Raw genomic sequence first — 21,396 nt, forward strand, 5'->3', positions numbered from 1 at the left:
GACTCAACTGTTTATTGGTCAGTGTAGTGGAACTAAGATGGCGGCCAGGAAATGTGACGCGTGTCGACCAATGATAATAGACATTTGATTGGCACGAGCCGGCTTCTTCCGTCGATCGCGATTGGTCGATGTTGAAACGAGTATGCGAAATTTCTGAGCTGGATATTTCTGACAACGAGCTTTGACATATCGTTGTTATTTTGCATATATGTAGGTATATGTATACATTTATATAATATGTGGTTTTATATATATATATATATATATATATATATNATATATATTTATTTATTTCTAATTAAATATTACATTTAAAGATTTTAAGGAAAAGTCAATAATATTGAGAAGCTATGGTTATTCAAAGTGCTATGTCATAAGATGTTTGGCACTTTCTTTATAAACTGGATTCTATTTTTTCTAAATGCAATAACAAAGATCGGCAATATTGGTAACATGTCTCTCAGAAATATTAAGAGGTTATCAGATAAGCAAATTGTGTATGCATCCAGATCATACAGCAATATTGTTAAAATTCTACAAAAATTTGAAGTTTTATAAAATATATCATTCTTGATAGAATAATTTTATTAAATTTGTACAGTGAGATATATGTTTCTTCACTGTTACATAGGTACAGTGTTTTTGATCCTTATTTAATTTGCTAAAAAAAAAAGTTCTCTTTTCTGCTTAATGTAAGATTTCTAATTTAATATAATGTCATTAATATGTTCAAAAACTCTGTACTGTTTTTCAAATTTGTGTTGTGATGAATATTGTGATGACGTATTTGTATGGTTTACTCATGAGGAATTTAATTTGTATATAATATGTCATAGATTGGTTTTGGCAGGTAATGGTTGCATAATGCTTGCATTCTTTCACTGCGCGATACAGGTGTATATCGTCGCATTGGAAAAGTTTTTACTACAGAGTCCGTCAAAGTTCTTGTAACAGCAGTCAGATCTGCTTCTGGTCCCTGTGTATATTTTTCCAGGGCCAACATTTCCGCCTGAAACAGTTGTTGACCATATTCCTTGCGAGTCTGTGGATCCAATTGAGTCCACATGTCTCTTGCTTGTTCCAACAAGGCGGCATTATTTTTCAGCCACGCGTTACCGGACACATATTCGCCGGTTTCAACGATCACGACGTCTACTCCCCATCTTCGCATCTCTAGTCTCAGGCAAGATCCCCAGGCTTCTACAGCAGCCTAAGACATATTTATAATCTTCTGTATTGATCCGCTCAAGCTTCTTTATTAATACTTCCAGTTTCATAGACAGATATATTAGCTGCAATGTAATCAGTATGGAAGGTTTACCTTAAGCGCGCAGTAAATGCCTCGAACGGGACTCGGTATCCGTGCCAGAAGGCTGCTCACAAGAACAATTCGACCCTTTGACCTCCTGACCAAAGGTAGAAAAACCTATCGGATAGTTGCGTATTACGTCATGAAGTTTCTTATCTTCTGACATTTGTATAACGCTTGAAATACCTGAGTCAAACGCGCCAGGCCGACAAAGTTGATGTCTATACTTCGTTTAAGGACAGATGGGGGCACCCACTCGCATTCTCCGAGCGTCACCCAAGCGGCGGCATGCACGAGTGCCCATAGTCCTGAAAATAACATAGTAATGACGTAGAGATAATCCGTTACAAAACAGATTTATAACATGACGCTTTAAAAGATAGAACGATATAAACCCGGAGCTCCATCGGGTAGATTTTCGTTCACATATAGAAAGCACGAGTGTATGTCACGTTCGCTTGTAACATCTAACTGTAGCACGTGCAATCTTCCGGATGCGTCGTCTTTCAATTTCTGCATAATCTCTTCGTTCTCAGCTTTATTGGTGAACCCAGCAAATACGGTAAAACCCTGAAAAAAAAAAAGAAGCTGCACATATTGTTTTTTAAATTATTCAATTCTAACATATTCCACGCGTTTCTTGCATTACCAGATCATCCAGTTGTTTAGCCAGAGCATATCCAACTCGGGAATCGCAACCTGTGATTAGCACTGCTTTTCCTGCTGCAGTAACCTGTTGCATCAAAATGATTATGCATGCTTGAAAACACAATGTTTCTTATTGAATTATGATCCGATAGCGGAACTTTGCAATCCTTCAAAGCCACTCAACAAGAAATAAAAGTCTCAAAGCCTTTTGTAAAAAGGTGTGAAAAAAGTATAAACATGATAGATGCATTATGCACTAATCGTGTGAAAAAAGTTCAAAGGTCTTGATCAGGCCTGATGCGAAAATATATAAAAACTCAATCACAAAGGGCGTTTGAACTTTTCAAATATCCGCGAGTGTTTGACATTATAAAAGGTTCAGGAAGATATGATTTTGTCAAAGGAATTCAAGATATAAATTTAATTTATAGGTCAGAGAATGGTGGTATAAAATCTTGTTTGTTCGACTGTATAAATTGGTTTTTTTTTTTTTTTAATATTATTACGAAATAGAAAACTGTAATTGAGAAAAAAGAGAAAAAGGAAAATGAATTTTCTGTTGTATATAATTTGAGAAAAAGTAACAATGTAAATTTTACCTTCAGATTGTGATAGAATAACGTAGATCCTACAGATATGACCAATAGTAATAGGAAGAGCATAAAGCTAGATGTTTGTGAAATCCCAAAAATGTTCAATATCGTTGCCAGGATGACTGCAATCGCATGTGAGAATGCTATGGGTAGCAGACATCTCTCTGCTAACTCCCATGTTTGGCTGTCGTCGGGATCTTTATTTCCACTCGATGATGGCATTCTTTTATCCAAATTTTATAATCAAAATCTTAGCCAAATCATCCGAATAGATTCCGCGTTTCACCTAAGAGCCCTAACTGGGCTATGTCTGAGCTAACTTTAAACTTAAAACAGTGTCCAGTGTCATTTGATCTAAATTTAACTACAGTGCTGTGTTCTAAGTTAAAAGATCCTGGCAAATTGCGATGTTTCAGAAAAATTTATACATTTCTATAATTGTGATATATTCCTTATATTTATGTATAACATTTATTAATACCAATAACAATTTAAATTTAACTTATTGCATACAGATATTTCCTACAGAATAGATTATAATATAATAAATGTGTATAGTGAATATATATATATTATACAATATATACATAAATGTTTATTGTACATGTTATGTAATAAAATTATAACACACGCAAGATAATAAACAGAGAAAACATTTTTATATATTTATATATTTTTGTGTTTACAAAAAGTTACAATTTGTATATTTTTAAAATATTGTGTAATATACATATGTATTACATAATAAATAATAAATAAATGATATATGATTGTTTTGTATGTTTTTTCATCGTTATCGTAAACTTTTAATTTAATTATTTCAATAATAAATAGAAAACAATCTAATTTTATAAAACGTTCAAATGTAATAAAACACGTTGATTTGGTTCAATTTTGTGTCTAGGTCAGTTTTATTAATTCAGCTTTATGCAATTTAGTAACTAAATATTGCAGAGTCATATTTTTGCTCTCAAGTTCAGACAAAGAGATCAATAGGGGCACGTGCCGCGAATTATCTCCGCTGTTTTTATGTGCGCGTACATCCGGAGGTCATCTTCTCCATTGACAATGCACATGTATTTTTGTAAATTTCTCGGCTCGCAAAGTTAATAAAAAAAAAAAAAAAAAAAAAAAATGTGCAATCATTTGTGCGCGCGGAGTGGGGTGGATTATTGATTTCTGTGTTGCCGCGGTAGGGAGTTGGATAGATAGACACGTAAGAGTAAGTCGGTAGGGTGGATACTGAGTCGGGGTGTCTCTTGCGCGCATATACCTGCGGGAGAGTCTACAAGGGGTATAAATAGAAGGGGTAGTTGCACCGTTGACCCAGTGTTGGGTTGACATACGGTCAGTTCAGTCACTCGAGACATCACACACATATACACATACATACACTTATTTTCTTTCTTTCTCTCTCTTTTTCTCTCTCTCTCTCTTTCTGTATCTGTCGCGCCGCACAATTGCCACCGCCTTCCACTGATCTTTTTATCTGTGTGAATTGCTGTGAACGCTACACATAAATAACCCGTTTTCAACTCAAGTTCTCATTTAATCAGGTCGAACCAACGCTACCCCGAGTACTGCCCCCTTTCATACTCGCTCCTGTTTCTTCCGAGCGAACATTTTGTTATCCAGAGAGGACCACCACAGCGTTACGCCTACCACATCATCGACGGGATAGATTTATCAATCGACGTTAAAAAAAAAAAAAAAAAGAAGAAGAAGAATACACCTGTACATCGTGTTCACACTGTGTAACAGTGTTTGTTATCTATCGCGCAAGGGCGTATTCCCTCTTCACCTGGTGTCATTATTGGACGCGCGAATTATTCAAAACTCTTTCCGACACATCGTCGAAGCACCGACCAACTAATGTGCAACGAGAATCAGGCCTTAGCAGTCAATTTTCGCCGAGAAAGTAAATTCTTTCTGACTTAGACGGTTGTGCTTTATTGTCTTTTGTGGGCGTCGAATATTGTGATACAATTTAGTTGATTGTTTGCGACCAGCAAAGTTAACATTCTGCTCTCGCTAATTGCTCGTGAGAAAAAATATGTCAGAGACACAAGGAATCACGCAAGCAATGGGCAATCCTTACAAAATAGTTGATCATACCAGAGAACGAAGAAAGGGCATCACCGCTTCATCGCTTAAGGAGCTGACCAATATTGCGCGCAATCGTCTGGCCCTGCCTGTTGACGCGGATCTGACGATCGTGCTCGAACAGGATGGTAAGATAACATTCGCATATACTATCTAGTATCATTGAAATACATGTACATGTATACGTAGTTGTTAATTTATGTATTACATCATTATAAAAACATTTGTACGTTATAAAAACTAATTAGCAACTTTTACAAACATCTTTATTGTAAATAAAATCGCCTCCTTATGTTGGTAAACATTAATTTTACATACAGGAACCGAAGTAGACGATGAAGAATATTTTGCCACGCTAGAAAGAAATACGAGTTTGATGGTACTGCATGGAGATCAAAAGTGGATTGCTGCCGGAAGCAGTAAGGCGTCTCGTTATATCGTTGTGGACGACGTGGACAATGTGGAGGGCAGTTCACGAACTGATAAAATTCGACGACGAACACCCATTGAGCCTTTGGTGTCGTCATTGCACGGCGATCCGTCGCATATCTCGCTACTTGGGGGAAACGACTTGGAATTACTCAGCGACATGGATCCTGATAGTTTAGCTGATATAGTGCCTGATAGGTAAGTGTGATAAGCAATCACGGTATATTATTGCATAACTTTATCTTGAAAAAACAGTATTATAAGTTAAATGTTTTCTGATATCGTTTCAGACTTTTCCTCGAACAACTGAAGGAAGCTTCAGGTAGATTCCTGGCGGAGAAGCGACAGGCGCAAGAATCCATGGCTCTTCTTCAAATGTACGCAAGTGGTGGTGAGATGGAGCGAGCGTAGGCCATGTGGGGGGTGGGCGCCCTCACATTGGCCAATATGTATAGAGTGCGACGTCGCATATTCTACAAAGGTCGCCAACTGCAACAGACTTTGATCCTGTTCTGGAATTGAGCCCATCTTCATTTAAACAATAACAGAGTAACTGAGAATACACAAGCATTAGCTTGGAGAATCTGGAGAACAAGTTCGCAGAAACAAGTATACTGTACAGAGATGACACGAGAGAGTAGCTAACATGGTTTGTTCGACAATTTAGCATATTAATGCACAGATTCCGTCTTATATATAGTTGACGTAGCAATTCTGTTTTTTTCTTTTTTTTTTTTTTTTTTGGTAGAATTTTTTAATCTATAACATATATCTATGTACACACACAACATGATATTTTCAGTGGCACAACTATGCTTTGGCAATATACTTTACATCCTTTTAGTGAACGTACGGAATTGCTTTACATAACGTAAGATACGTTGCTAATACTGAAATTATATATATAATATATATAATTTATATATATTGTATATATAAATTGCGCATATATACATGTATATATATGCATGAGCAAGTTAGCTATTAACTTATCTTCTGGATATACACAAAGAGAGAAGCTGCACAAGTAGCATCTTAAAGTGGATATTCTGTCGCAATGTCGCCATATCAAATCGCAGCGGGACGTGTTTTGTTCGTGGAATTTTTGTACTTAGATACGTCATATACCGAGATTTAGTTCAACGAAGATCGATGGAATATTTAAGACTGAATTTATAGCGAAAAAAAAAACCGAAAAAGCCCTCATTCAAATCACCAATTCATTGTACACTAACATTAGTGACGTAATAGCGACGATAAAACAAAAAAAAAACCAAAAAAAAAAAAAAAGAATCGATATCAGCCCTTTGATACCAAGCAAAGTTGTGCATTTGATAAAGAAAATCGATGAAACTTGCAGAAAAGAAAGAAAATAGGACAGGTGTTTCTGACAAGACTACGCATACATGTAAGCTATGTATAGGTACTAAATAATTACCAAGTTTACAATTGTGTACCAACAAGCAATGTCGCATTTATATTCATTTATGTAATTCTCAAGTTACAAAGTACGAAGTAACGCAATATACATATTTACACAATACATTTTCTAAAACCGACATAACGAAAGTGTATGTCTACTCTCTGCAGAAATGCTCTGTTTCAATATCGTACTGTTCTTTGATAATGTATATCTGTAAAACATGATTACTCCTCTATGTGAACTGCATTATGCATATTTATATTAGAAAGTCATAATACCATCGCATTTAAATCATCGACATAATTTTGAAATGGAAAAAAAAAAAAAAAAAAAAAAAAACGTAAGGATCAGTATAGGACTGATTGCTATCTATCTTCTAAATCAAATGTCGTTAAAATCCGATACAACACATATATTTAGTTTCGCAAATTAATCATAAGGTATTAGTTTATAATGAATTGACGTGATTGATACCTTTTCTCGAGATAAAGTAAAATTATGCTAGAGAAGAAAAAAAAACATACAAAAGAAGACACATCAAATAGTACTGCCAAACAAAGATCAATCAATGCTCAACAACGCGTTCCCGATTATAATGAGAACGTGCGATGTTTTTTTTTTTTTTTAAATATTCGCATCTAATGCGCGGTATATCACAAGGATGGCATTATATACTAATACACGTACTCTCTCATCGCTACCGAGTATATCTTAGAGATATTAATAAGCACTAATAAGTTTTAAAAGTTAAGTTTTAATGGAATGCAGGAAATTGTCGTCTATGAGTTGACGTAGAGCGTTGGAGGTGTCTTTTACTCGAGTAGACGCATTGCGCAACTGACACACAGCCTCCTGTAACACCAGCTCACTTCTCAGCAACTGTCGATTAACAGCTGATAATTCTTGCACGTTGGTTGCGATTACGCCCTCGGTCACTTGCAGAATGTTTCTGTCCAAAGTTTCATTGCATTCGTCTGTTCGAGTTTTAACGTATGTGTCAATTTAAATAACGTTCAATATTAACGGACAATTATATGTATATCAATTTTTTTTTTCAAATTTTGAAATATAATTTATTGTTTGTTTCACAAGTGGCTGTTTTTATAAGAAATGAATATGTAAGAATTTATTTGTACAACATAAAATCAGATAAATATTATCAGATAAATATTATACACTTGTGCAACTGAGTTTTAGATGCAGAAATTAAGTTAGGCAAAACATATGTAAAAATCACTGAAAGATATTAAGTTATGTATATTCTACACACAGCAGTCTCATATAATACTGTTTAGCTATAGTTGCACATTGTACTGCTATAACATTAATAAAAGAATGTTGACAAAAACTATCACTTTTTTGTAAAAATATTTTGTTGATAATAGCAATGAAAAAACTTTCTCTAAAAATGTAAATTTTTATGTACATGTACACACACACACACATGCACATAATTAATTAAAAAACAAATTATATGCAGATGTTTCTCAAATTGTATATATTATATTATCAAACTAAATTTCAAATTATTTATATCAAACTCACAAGTTACTCACGTAATTTTTTGTGAAGTAAACTGTTATACTTGATAGAACTTTTTTTAGATTTTGGTATTTTAAGATCTGTGTATGGAGGGCATGCCATGGCATCTACCGCCCCACTAACACTACTCAAACTTGTTAGATCTAAAAGAAAAAAAACATATATATTTTCATGTATTAAAAAATAAAAATAAATCAATGCATAAACTTACTTACCATCATCGGATTCTGGTGCTTCACCTGAGATAATAGTACCACAGTAAGTTGATGGTGTTCTTGTGGTAGGAAATCCTAAGCCCTGTATACAAATACAGAATGTTATAAATAATAAACTACTTTCTTTTTGCATTATATACAAATTGTATAAGTGCAAAGTATGATTTTACAAAATGTTCCAAGCATGTATATGAAAGGTTTAACATAGAAATGATTACTATTTTATAAATAAAGACGTAATATATATATATATAACACATACAGTAACAATACTTCCATCATCATCAGACTCTGGAGCTTCCCCAGAAACAACAACAGCTTTCAAATCCATTTTTTTTTTTAATACGCAATATTTATCATAGGATTTTCATGCACTGCAATAGAAGATGCAATAATAAAAAAAAAATATGCAGTTAAAATTTGATATTGCGTTATAATATTCACTGTAGCTTTACAATTGACTTGTAGTAGTTTATTTATTTTGACCTCACCGGAACTTCTGATGAAATTTATTAAATATACAACAACGCGTTTTTACCCGAACAAAAATCTGCGGCGGAAAAATGTGTGTGTGCGGCGATCTGCTCCGCGAAATAATTACTTAATTAAAAATACTGACTTTGAAGGTTAGCTTAACCTGTCATGTTGATAAAACAACACGATCACGCACTTGTGCGTGTAGTCACATGCGCGCGGAGTGCAATGGCTTCTTTACAAACGCGGCGCGTCAAATGTCAATGTAATTTATTTGTTTAATAACACCATGTCAGTTCAGTTTAAAAAAGTTAACAACGAGAAATGTATCGTATTCGATTACATTTCCCGGTATGTTTTTGTATTTCCGCGCTAATGACAGCCCCGTGTGACGTCACGTCCGATATATAAAAGAATCGTTTAACACTTTTCGCAGAGTTCAATTCTGAGATGTGGAAAAAGAACAAATCTCTCTCTTATGTTTCAAAATTGCTTGCTGTCAATTTGCTGTGGGTATTTTGAAAAAATCTATGGTTCACGTTACGTATATCATGCATATGTATGTATAATTATTTTCAGTACTGACAGTGAATTTTGAAGTACAGATTTATGTATATATGTGTTTATGTACATTTATTCCGCGTACATATACATATATTGTATGCATGTATCGTATAGTTATATATATATAACAAATAAAACTCCCAATTCCAACCTCAATAAAGTCCGAGGGTACGAAGTACAATGTCTGCTGTCGCGTCCCGTAATCGCGTTTAAAAGCTTAACGCTAATAATTCACTAAAGAATCTCAGGCTTGCCACAAACTTGGAATCCGCGTGGAAACGAGGATTCCCATGTCGACAGCAAAGTGACGTATGTGAAATTGTAATGATTGTGAGCCCGAACGGGAGCAGTGAGCTCGCAGAGCACGTCGCCAGTTAGAAATGATGAATTGCAATGGGGGATCGTCCGTGGCTGGTGAAGCACGCAAAGCGATCGCTTCCATGGACAGCAAACCGATCGTCACCTGTGAGTGAAGTTACCACGGTCACTTGTTACCTTAACCTCTCGTTATGTAGATAACATTGCTGTCACTTGCCTGCTGTCATTGACGCCGCCCTCGACTGTTCGTGAATTTCCAACGTGACAGTTTTTTCTTTCTCTTATCTGTTTGCAATAATTAATGTCCGCTATTTAGATAAAACTCGCCAAGTCAAACAATATATTTTCCAATACTTACACCTAGTCATTAAAAAGTTTGAAAACTTTTTTTTTTAAAAAAACATGTTTTATGTCGCACAGTTTTGACACTTAAAAAAAAAGTACATTGTATATGGAGATTATTTTCAATAAAATTAAATACATTTTGTGCGTAATTGACTCTGTATTTTTTATCTTTATTATATATGATATATAGTATATTTTTACTACAAAAAAAGGAACACAACAAAAATATAAATATTTAAGGTGTGTGTAAGATAGAAATGCAATAATTTTGTTGTGATATAATATATAGGTGCTGGAGATGAAAATTTATTTTCTACATTGGAAAAGAGTTTACTTCAGGCTATACCTGCGGATGCAGTTGAATGGCGTAGATCTTTTAGTAGGCCAATTAAACAAGTCAAACTTGGGGCTACTTTTGTGCCATTTTCTAGAGATATTCTGCCTACTGAGAAAGATTGGCATCTCATAAAACAACCAATCTTTCATATTTATTGGACTGAATGTTCTGTAAGTTTAGAGAAATTCTAACATTTTGGCTTCTCATTTATAATAAGAAACTAAAAATATTTATATATTTAGAGATATTTGGTTTTATTTATGATCTTAATAAATTTGATAATAATGATGTTAATATAATATGTAAATGTGGTTTTTTTTCCAGGATGTTGATACTTATAAAACTAGTGTCAGAGATAATATTGATGCATGGTTAAAGATATTAAATTTATATCACATCCAAGATTGGATGATTGTTTTAGTTGAAACATATGATATAAAGAAAGCCAATAAACTATTGCCTAGGACTACCGTTTTGGATAAAATTCGGGGTGACTTTGCTGCCAAAAATGGTGACAGGTAATTACAACTATAATATATAATAAAAGTTTTCACATCTATCTAATTTTAATGCACAAAAAAAAAAACAGTATTTATATGTTTAAACACATAATTGTCACAGATGTTTTGCCGTAATTAATCCAATTAAATCAGAATCTCGTTCTGCTGAATCATGGAGGGGATTAATAACACGTATTCGTCATTTGATGTTAACTGCTTATGACAGAACTCTTTCACGTTTTGAAGATATTATACGGGAACAGAGAGAAAGACGAAATAATCCTAATTGGAATTTCTGTCATTATTTTCTTTTACAGGTATTCTATGATTTGTGTCATTAGTTTTAATTTTATTATAATATATAGTAGTACAATACGATAGTATAAAATTATCTGAAAAAATTTATACTTTTTCTAACTTTTGGAAGATGTATTTTTTTTATTTACAAACTTAAATTGATGTTTTAGGAAGAATTAGCATTTGCATTGCAAATGCTAGGTTTGTATGATGAGGCATTGGTGCAATATGATGAACTAGACGCTCTCTTTACACAGTTTGTGCTCAATTCTAATGTAGGAGGTATGACGATTTCTTTTTAAAAGTCAACTTAAAGAGTAAAGACATACGTCACACAATGAAGAAAGATATTGATACTAGATGAAAACCTAAAAATAGCTAACTTTTCTCTAGAAACTCCGGGATGGTTAGGTCTGTTTCAAATGCCTCTCAATAATTGGGGAGGTGTGAATTTAAATAATGGTACAAACCATCATTTAAGATTTCTGTTGGCCGAGTGTAGGGCATCTTTATTAGATCTTAGGAGTTACTTATTTAGTAGACAATGTGCCATGCTACTTTTGCTTAATAAACCTTGGGAGGTTTGTACAACTTTAATTACTAATATTTTTGTATTACAATTATCTCATTTCGAGATTATTGTTGAATATAATTGTTATTTTCATAGGTTGCGCAAAGGTGTTTATCTTTCGTTCATAATACAATCAGCGAGCTAAAAATCTTAGAGATACAGAAACCAGAAGGATCTATAGAATGCTGGTCATTCCTCTGTGCATTAGAGGTCTTACAAGCGTGCCAATTGTCTATTTACAACGTTGATAATAATCAACTGTTAGATTTGTGCTCATTACATACAGCCAGTTTGTGGGCACTTGCAAGAGACAAGGTAAATAATTTGATTTGTTACGTTATGAAGTAAGTATTTTTGATTATATCTTTATCTATGTTTTGCTATATAATTTTTTCAATTATATATATATATATATATATATGTGTGTGTATAATTATATACATATCTTTTTAGTTAGGAAATTTGGGCAAATTATGTGGTCTAATGCCAGGAAGTGAACCAACAAGTGAACAGTTGCACACGGTTGTGTATCTTATAGCAGGCATAGGAGACTCAGAACCTCAGGAAGAGGGAAAATTGACTCCTACAGACAAGCTAAAAGAAGCACTTTCATCCAAAGAAGCATTTAAAAAACAGTATCTAGAACACGCGGAGTTAGCCATGGGTACATATAAGCACGTCGGTCGCATTCGATCAGCCAGACTGATTGGCAAAGAATTGGCGCGATTCTATAGCGAACTCGGAGAAAATCAGAAAGCTGTTGCATTCTTGTCCGATGCTTTAAAAACTTATATGGATGAAGGATGGAATCATTTAGCCGCGCAAACACAATTAGAATTAGCTCAATGTTACAAACGTATGGACGATGTTGAGAAATACGTCAAAGTGTGCGCCGCGATAGCCTGTACAAACATTTTGCACATAACTGTACGTAATACATACTTGGAAGAAATGTTGGGATACATGAAAATGATCTCTTCGCTTCAGCCATTGCTCACAGAATTTGGATATGCTTTTATAATACTCAGTATGGAAGTTAGAGTAATGGACAAGATAGTACAAGACTGCATAGTTAGTGTTGAGATCAGTGTGCGGAGTTTGTTCCCTCGAGAAATTAAATGCACTGGTGCAGCTATTTCTGTAGAGGAGATACAGAAGCCGTCTGTACCTAATAAAAAAAAGGGACTGAAAGCACCGCCTGTTGAGCCGCCGATACAGTTGTAAGTACGAAATGAAAGAGAAAAGATAATCTTCTCTTGCGAAGAAATCTATGCTTATGTATAGATTACACGGCAATGAATCGGTTCTGTGAGAGGAAAAGGTTTTTGTTCTGCTCTTTTTGTTCTGCGATGCACAGATAAGGGAAATCTCTTTTCTCATCTTCCTGCAATTGCAGAACCGATTCATTGTCGTAGTATGTACAATTCGTAATATTTTGACAAAAAGAAAATTTATAAAATATGTGTTTCTTTATATTATAATCTTTTAACACAAAAAATTATAATAATCGCAATAATTGTAATAATAATTGTAACAATTGTAATAATTATGGCGTTAGTCACATAGCTTATTTTGTGTGTATTAAACTTTTGATTTATTTTGTTTTTCAGATTGCCGAAGTGTACTTTAGAAGATATGAAACCACTTGATCCTAGTTTGTTACATCTCCAAATATATTCTTACTTGGATTATAAGGAAGATAAGAGTCTTGGTTCCGCCAGTGTTGTTAACAAAACTACAAAACCGCTTATAAGACGTTCAGATAGCGCAAAACATCGAAAACCTTCGGTTAACGCAAAGGGCGATTTCAGCAAAGCGCTCTCATGTGACGGATTTCTTATGAAACCTGGTGTAAATACATTTACATTGACAAGACGAGTGAGTCAACCGGCTTTATACAAAGTTAGCCAGTTGTCATTGGTGATAGAAGAAAAATTAGATTTTTTGACACCCGTACTGAATCCACGGTTATGCTACGAAGTAGCGAAAACACAGCCAACGATATCCGTAAATTGCGGCAGAGATTTACTGGCAGGTCTTGTACAGGATATTGAACTGGTTATTTCGAGCGGAAGTACAAAAATAACCGAGGAAATGAAATTAAAACTACGGACGTCACGTGGGTTGACAGTGGAATCGCGAAGTGTTGAAAAAATAATGGTGAAAGAGCTGGAAATACCACTGCCATCGTGTGAACCATTTCAAACCGTAAAGATGCAATTAAAAGTTCTAGCTGAACTTCCACCAAAAAAAGATGCTTCGTCTATGGAACATAAAGTATTGAAAATTTGCAATTTTAACTATTTTCTTTTCTCTATGTAAAAAATCAATATTACAACTTTCGCAATTTTTTTGTAGTTAAATATACAATGTCCGTGGGGTTCGGAAGAAAGTATACCTTTACACTTTGGCCCACCGCTAATGTCAAGTATGAAACTGCACACAGCAAAACAAAGAAAATTTATTCAAATAGTCGTGACCGGTTTGACCAGTCAGCTTCTGCAATTAACTGAGCCTGAATTAACAACAATCACGTCAATAGACGTTAACTTCAAAAATTTAAATCCTGTCGCGGGTCAAAGATTAGTAATAGGAAGCGGAATGAACGTTTCGTTCATGTGGGAACTTGAAATTGGAAAAGATGAGAAATCCACGATGCCAATAAAGACTGACTTTCGTGTAAAATATATACCAGTTAGTGGTACTGAGGAGTTAAATACGCATGTTGATGATGATCCACTACATATACATAATTTAGAAAGAATTGAGAAAACACATAGTGTTTATAGATGCAATTTTGATATTACAGATTACGTGGTAAGGAGAATTATTATTAATTAATATGTATAATAATTTATATGTAAATATATAACATATTACGAAATATAATATTTTATTTTAACTAAAAGAACAATTTCGTGCGCGAATTAATTTGTAGCACTGTTGTATGTAGCGTCAATTATGTAATAAAACTTGTATCGTGATATCGTTTGATATTAATAATGTACATAAATGTTTGATATTATGTCAAAACAATATATTATCATCAACACACGCATTAATTGTTTTTGTAATAATGATATTTTCCAGACTTTATTCATGGTATCCTCAAAAGTTGAGACAAGTGGGGGTGGAGGAGAGTTTTGTCGCGCTGGTAGTATGTGTCACCTCTGTCTTACAGTGATGCGCGTGTTACCTAGTCTTGGTCCAAATCCTCCACCGCAATTAATGTACGAGGTTCTAGCGGACCAAACTATGTGGGCAGTATGCGGCCGAACCGCAGGCATTGTGTCATTAGAAATAGTAGAAAAACAAAGTGTTACGTTAGATGTAATGCCTCTGACAAGTGGTTATTTGCCACTTCCTGTTGTTAGATTGTCACGATACATACCGGCAACGGAATTGAAAAATGGTAAGTTTATATTCTTATGTAATTGTAGCTGTATATTCTTTTTGATTTGTGAAAATTTATCAAATCTCAAAGAGATTTTTTTAGTACACAATAATATAAATTATTTTTTATAATATAATTATTGATGTAACATTAGTAGCGTATGGAAATTCTTATAAATAATTTATTTCTTTTAATTTTAAGATATCGTTCGCAATAAAAATGACGTAGGATCTGGACCTCGATTAGAGCCATTTAGTCCAGGACAAGTGTATAACGCCAGTAAAGCACAGCAAGTGCATGTTCTGCCAGCAGCTCCGTCAGAATCAAGTTAAAAAAATGCGTAAATTATTGTTAAAGACGTGTACATAGGTTGATTTCATGTAATAAATCACATGAAAACTTTTAATTAGATAGAACTTTCGGAGAAAGTTCAATGAAAGATATCAGATTGTTTTTTCATCAAAACTAAACACACAAGAGTGTATATATGGTTTATTTTTAATTCGCATAAGATTGGAAATTAATTTACGTTCTCAATTAAATTATTGTTAATTATAAATTACGATGTTACAAACATAGTTTACTATTTATTTTTGTAAGATTTGTAAGACAGTTTGTCCTGTCTTTCAAACGGGAATGTTTTGTTACCAAAGTTTGTTCAACTTTTCAATTATCTGTATATGCATCTTTCAGAATTCAATCTGTGCGATTGATAGCTAACGATGCCATAATAAGATTTTCTTTAAAATTAGAAAGTTTTAAAGTGTTTAGTTTTTCATCAAGAAACACAGTTTTCTATTTATGTAAAAAGAAACCAATACAATCGTAATTTTACACTTCAAGAAATTACAAAATAACATTACAACCAAATATATGTAAAATATATTACAGCACGAAGAAATATTAGGAAGTATCCTACTTTTTGACACTTTTGCATTAATTATAAAATAGACACAGGAAAAGTTGCATTATATTCATGTTTCAATTTTATGTACTTATTATAATGTTGCCATTTTATATGATGCGTTCTCTTTCACTGGTTATTTTTCTGTATTCTATACTTAAAATTTAAAATCTATCTTGTTCAAAGTGTTTACATAATTATTATTTTAAAGCAGAAGTAATATTATATAAAAAACAAATTTTTATATGATGTATAAATATGTACAATTGCAAGAGAAATATTTGAAGCAACAATATTAGAAATTATATCTAATAGCAACGTATTCGTAAATTTGTGAATAGTTTAAGTATTATATAATTTTTATTTTTCTTGTAAACATATTGTAATTCCTACATATAAGCATAAGTTTGATACGTAAAGTAGAAATTTAATGCTATACACATTTAAAAATATCATATTTTGTTTAATATTATTTGTATCTTTTATGTGCACATACATACAAACTCCACAAAACAAAACATGTACTTGTAAGCAATTTATCAAAATCAATCTTACCAAACAGAATGTTCTTATGTTGCCATGTTTTTTGGAATATCATAACTTTTTATATTTGTATAATATTTTAACTTGTATATAGATAATCAGAAGTCATACTCTCTTGATTATTCAAAAAAATCTGTATATATATGTATATACATATATGTATATAATCATGTTTTTGTTATCTCTCAACTTATGCGCTGGAGATAGTTTTATTGAATAGTGTAACATTTATATACTATATTTTTTTATTGTATAAGTGGAGAGAGATATATTTTTTTATTGTCTATATTTGTTGATTATCTTATATATACGTTTGATTCGATCTTTTAAATAATTAAAAACAATTAAAACTGATCTAAACCAAATGATTTTACACACACACACGTGTGTGTGTTAAAGACACATTAATTAATAAAATTATATTTTTATCAAGTATTTTATTTTATATGTGTGTGTATATATACATATATACATTATACATGATCAATTATTTAGTATAATGTTACTAGTACTCATATTAAAAGATTTGTTTCAAAAAAATACTACAAAAAACTTTCTAAGATAAAAGTTCACCTAAGATATATACAATTATGTATTTTTTATGTTCATACATATACACATAATTTATAGTATTATTTCACATATAGAAATATTTGTGTGTATATTATATATATATATATATATATATATATATATATATATACATATGAGAGAAAAAAGAATCCCATGTTTAGAACATTCAATAGTTTTTTTTTAGTAAACCATCCTGGCTTGATACTCATTAAAAGCATTTTGTGTATAGAATAATGTGTAAAAATAGTTACTTAATTATATGTGTATCTAACACACGTATAGATGGGAACACGACATATAACATTGGCATTTTATATATTCTTACTCTCTCTCTTTTATATATTATCTATTGAGAGAGAGATATCTGTAACTCAAAAGAAACTGTTATACACATTTTTTAATGTGATTTTTACTGTCACAAATAATATTAATTAGTAAAATGCTTGCATTTAGTTTAGATAGATCTAAACTTTAGATAAATCTAATTGTGACAAATCGTATAGAGCTTCACGTTATTCATATGTTTATATATGTATACAAAAAGTAATGCATATATATGTAATCAATAATAGAGACTATCATATCTCATTTTATTATTATTTACTAAATAGATTAAATTAAATTGTGTTAATAATCAAAAACACAAAAATTATAAGATAGTTGCACTATTAAAATTTTATATGGGCTTTGTATTTAATTATATTTGATATATAGAAAGAAAAAAATGTATTTACTGTGTATGTGTGTGTGTGCACGCATGCGCGCGCGTGCGTATGTATTATTCCAGCATAAATATGCGTGCTATACGTAAGCTGATAAAATAGTATTTATCTTGTTACGAAACTGATTTTATAAATAAAATGTATAAGAGATATATCTCTATATATATATATATATATACACACACACATATGTACACATATAAGTAAACATGCTGAATACAATAAAATTTTTATTTTTTATAAATATGTAAAACAATATGTATATATGTGTACACTATAGAAATAAAATTTGTCTTTAGTACATGTGTGTCTGCAATGAAAATTAATAGATACGTAAACAAAAAACCTTACTGTTTTTGTAAGTAAACTAAACTCAGAAAATTTTGTGCGAAATATAAATTTTATTTTAGATACAAAAATTATATACAAAACACACATACATTTATTGATAAATTCCTAGTGAAGTGTATAGTCTTTATAAAAGCTTGCATATAGAATAAAAAATATAGTTTAATGATATTACATGATGAAGAGATAAATATTGTGTGCATCTTCTTTTATTATCAATAAAAAAAAGTGGATGTGAAAAGATTAACCATCTCTATTTATCTGCGTTTGTTTACATTACATTGCTATATACATATATATAATTAACAAATAACTAAAAACATAACAATGTAATGTTTCATACACAAATTTCAATCCTTATGTGTGTCATTTTTTAAACAAAATTTATTATTTAAGTTTTTAATTAATAAGAAGGTGCTGGCTTTTGTGTCAAAAGTAAGCCATGTCTTCTCTTCATTGTAATCCTTTCTCGTGAATATTTATCTTCTACTGAAAATCTTGCTATAAGAATATGAAGTATTCAATTATAATTTGATTACTTTAAAACCATAAAATATAAATACAAAAAACTGTTGTTTTCTTTCTAATTTACCTGGATGTGCTGATTGTGTTGGTTGTCCTTTAGGATCTTTTTTCTGCACAAAATATAAAAACAAATATTCAACTTCAAGAAAAATAATAGTCTTTAAGAGTCAAGTATATTAGAAATGTATGTATGAGATAAATATTTAAAAAATATTAAAAAAGTAAGTTAATAAACCTATTTGAATTAACCTTAATTCAAAAACCTACATTCAATGTTTTTGTATAAAAAATCTATATCGAATGCTTAGTTTGCGTCTCGTATATAGAACTTAAAAAAAAAAAACTATTATGACAAAAATACTTTGAGGGAATCAAACCTGGACTTTTCGCACTCCGTGCAATAAAATTGGAAAATAATACGCACATAAACTCACACACAAAACAATTTTTCATTTTTATAGGTTAGATGCTTCTACTGAGTACACGTGCATCCAGGTTATAATAAAAACATTTCTACACGGTTATATTGCAAATTGTGTAATGACATAAGAAAAATGGAGGTGTTTAAAACGATAATTAGCCAAATTAGATAATTACCTTTAAAGTGTACACACGATTACCGTTTTCATCCAGATAATAGAGGAGATACATTTTAGCCAATAATCCGTACAGGAAAACTGCGGAACAATTTTGATTATGTTAAAAATCTTACATTTTTATTTTTTAATGTAATAAATTATATATTCTTCGTTTCTTGTGTATTACATTTTACTACAATCCAAATATTCAGCTATAATTAAAATACATACCTTTGCCAAGCTGTCTTATTACTTTTGTTGATCTTTGTGACACGGCACGCGTTCTTTTTACGAGCAAAGCTAGCAGAAGCTTGCTTCTTTTAGTAAACTATCAGCGCTGCCAGCGCCAGCAAGTAACACAAATTTACACGCACAGTGTCACGCGACCTAAATTACTAGAAATTTTGTATGCTGTATGGAGCATTCATAGTAATTTACTAGATTGCGTGCAGTGTGACTGCATTTTAAAATTCACTATCAGTCCCGGTACAAAGTCTCGGATGATTCAACTCTTTGAGACTTGGGTGTTCCTTTAATTCAACTCTTCCTTGGTTCCTTTATGTATACTCCTTGATTGAGTTTCGCGACAATGTATATGTAACAGTATGTACATACACAAATGTGCATAACAAATACAGATCGGTGATTGACAGTAAAACCAATGGCATATGATGTCGTTTTGCTTGTTGAATTACTTGCGTGCTGGCTACCTTTAGATCATGTGATATTTGTGCTGATCTACTGTATCCTGACAGGCTCAATGAATCAGTCCAGAACCAATGCAAAAAAAATGACACTTGATTTATCACGGACATTCAGTCTAGACAGCACAGGAGCACGCAAGCAATCGAGCAAGTAAAAAAAAACAGAATTGTTTATTCTTGGTTTTACAGAGATGTAACATCTAATAACACACCGGTGACGCCAAAACCGAACGCCATTTTTGATCCAGAAATTTAAAGTTGAATCTTGGTTGAATCGCTTCGAGTTGTTCGAGCTCCAACTTGAGAAATTCAAGAAAAAAGATTGCAGTAAAAATATGAAAATTTTACAGTACACATGTAGCGTGATGAAAGGGGGTGAGTTTATCGAAGGATGAAGCAACGAGGTAAAAAACTGTCTCCTTTTAATGAACTATATTCTACGCAAGAGCATCGTAACTTATTGCGTGATATAATGATTCTGTGTAATTATTGCGCGCGCGTTAAGACGTTTTAAATATACACATATGCTTTTAAAATATTTATATATTAAATTATAATATTTATACATACGTGCTGGAAGAGGAACGATGTAGCGTTTTCAATTATAGTACGGGTTGAGACTCGTTTTCGGAGCAATTAATGACGTCACTTTGGCCAATCATATCGCTCGATTTACCGAAATATAACCGCAGTCAGATTCGAATAATAATCAGGAGAATCATAATTGAGCGCACAGAAAGAAAGCACATTGACAATGAATAAAATTGAATGATTATGATTTAAATCGAGATTTATTTGAAATATAATAGAAACTGTCTTATATTTTACATATACATATATATGTATATTTTTGTTATCACTTATATATTTTTTTAGGTACATAACAATTGATTCTACAGTAATTCGAAAAAATAGAAGATCAAAGATTCATAGACGAAAAGAAATATGATGAAATGATGATCTCAATCTTGTATGTAAATACATTGTGTTATATCGCATTTTTTTCTCGTGCCACATGATAAAGTTGCCGCGAACGTAGGCGCAACGATATATTCGCCGGTAATTAGAGACGGGAGGAGAGAACCTACGAAAAAGAGATATATAACCGCACACTTGCCGAGTGCGCGAGTGTAGGCGTACTAACTGACAATTCTTCTCACGACGAAGTCAACATATAGTGAGCTTGCATACACGCAACCGAACACACGAGACTTTAACTCCGAACAGTCAGGCCGGAGTGTCACTTCCGTCTAGTCTGTGACAAATCGCGCTGTCAGAGTTCATTCGCCGACTTATCGGTCTGTGACGAAGTTCAGTGTATCGAACCACGTGGTCAAACGCACATTTTTTAATTTCCTTATAATGTCGCGCGGACTTTTCCGAGGTAAATTATCATATTTGTAGAGTGACTGATATATGTATATACGTGCAATCACG

The 21,396-nt window shown here is 32.4% G+C and overlaps 6 protein-coding genes across 18 annotated transcripts in view; 3 read left to right on the forward strand and 3 right to left on the reverse strand.

The window, feature by feature from the left end:
• Positions 1–59: 59 nt before the first annotated feature.
• On the forward strand, positions 60–7,856 carry LOC109851720 (DNA fragmentation factor subunit alpha-like). Of its 2 annotated transcripts, none has more exons than XM_020422064.1 (4): positions 60–210; positions 4,107–4,781; positions 4,974–5,280; positions 5,373–7,856. In XM_020422064.1, exons 2-4 carry the CDS (start codon positions 4,604–4,606, stop codon positions 5,491–5,493), a joined length of 606 nt encoding a protein of 201 aa, XP_020277653.1. In that variant the 5' UTR covers positions 60–210; positions 4,107–4,603; the 3' UTR covers positions 5,494–7,856. The 2 variants fall into 2 exon arrangements, with proteins under 2 accessions (XP_020277653.1, XP_020277652.1); XM_020422063.1 differs by lacking the exon at positions 60–210 and adding an exon at positions 3,789–3,897.
• On the reverse strand, positions 325–3,043 carry LOC109851719 (D-beta-hydroxybutyrate dehydrogenase, mitochondrial). The gene is made up of 6 exons (XM_020422060.1): positions 2,557–3,043; positions 1,959–2,042; positions 1,705–1,879; positions 1,496–1,617; positions 1,322–1,426; positions 325–1,210 (listed from the first exon to the last, which is right to left on the reverse strand). Exons 1-6 carry the CDS (start codon positions 2,770–2,772, stop codon positions 812–814), a joined length of 1,101 nt encoding a protein of 366 aa, XP_020277649.1. The 5' UTR covers positions 2,773–3,043; the 3' UTR covers positions 325–811.
• On the reverse strand, positions 5,808–9,535 carry LOC109851722. Of its 5 annotated transcripts, none has more exons than XM_020422066.1 (5): positions 9,452–9,535; positions 8,525–8,636; positions 8,263–8,344; positions 8,062–8,190; positions 5,808–7,479 (listed from the first exon to the last, which is right to left on the reverse strand). In XM_020422066.1, exons 2-5 carry the CDS (start codon positions 8,591–8,593, stop codon positions 7,253–7,255), a joined length of 507 nt encoding a protein of 168 aa, XP_020277655.1. In that variant the 5' UTR covers positions 8,594–8,636; positions 9,452–9,535; the 3' UTR covers positions 5,808–7,252. The 5 variants fall into 5 exon arrangements, with proteins under 5 accessions (XP_020277655.1, XP_020277659.1, XP_020277658.1 ...); XM_020422070.1 differs by lacking the exon at positions 9,452–9,535 and adding an exon at positions 8,801–9,386; XM_020422069.1 differs by lacking the exon at positions 9,452–9,535 and adding an exon at positions 8,754–9,386.
• Positions 9,536–9,655: 120 nt separating this feature from the next.
• LOC109851718 (trafficking protein particle complex subunit 10) lies at positions 9,656–16,777 on the forward strand. The gene is made up of 12 exons (XM_020422059.1): positions 9,656–9,765; positions 10,253–10,470; positions 10,625–10,818; positions 10,922–11,117; positions 11,268–11,379; positions 11,491–11,678; positions 11,765–11,983; positions 12,122–12,888; positions 13,279–13,945; positions 14,027–14,485; positions 14,759–15,080; positions 15,264–16,777. The coding sequence occupies exons 1-12, from the start codon at positions 9,681–9,683 to the stop codon at positions 15,392–15,394; spliced, it is 3,558 nt and encodes a 1,185-aa protein (XP_020277648.1). The 5' UTR covers positions 9,656–9,680; the 3' UTR covers positions 15,395–16,777.
• Positions 16,778–18,387: 1,610 nt separating this feature from the next.
• On the reverse strand, positions 18,388–19,596 carry LOC109851687 (H/ACA ribonucleoprotein complex subunit 3). The gene is made up of 4 exons (XM_020422012.1): positions 19,487–19,596; positions 19,275–19,354; positions 18,745–18,787; positions 18,388–18,653 (listed from the first exon to the last, which is right to left on the reverse strand). Exons 2-4 carry the CDS (start codon positions 19,326–19,328, stop codon positions 18,556–18,558), a joined length of 195 nt encoding a protein of 64 aa, XP_020277601.1. The 5' UTR covers positions 19,329–19,354; positions 19,487–19,596; the 3' UTR covers positions 18,388–18,555.
• Positions 19,597–20,954: 1,358 nt separating this feature from the next.
• LOC109851730 (dystrophin, isoforms A/C/F/G/H-like) overlaps positions 20,955–21,396 on the forward strand; it is a 401,655-nt gene continuing 401,213 nt past the window's right edge. For 7 of the 8 annotated variants that reach the window (XM_020422083.1, XM_020422086.1, XM_020422091.1 and 4 more), the window contains exon 1: positions 20,955–21,343. The gene's annotated coding sequence lies outside the window, so the exon portion shown is untranslated. The remainder of the gene's footprint in view (positions 21,344–21,396) is intronic. The other variant, XM_020422093.1, reaches the window with a different exon arrangement.

The sequence above is a fragment of the Pseudomyrmex gracilis genome, unplaced genomic scaffold (genome assembly GCF_002006095.1).
Source record: "Pseudomyrmex gracilis isolate BER0280 unplaced genomic scaffold, ASM200609v1 scaffold_19, whole genome shotgun sequence".
NCBI lineage: Eukaryota > Metazoa > Arthropoda > Insecta > Hymenoptera > Formicidae > Pseudomyrmex > Pseudomyrmex gracilis.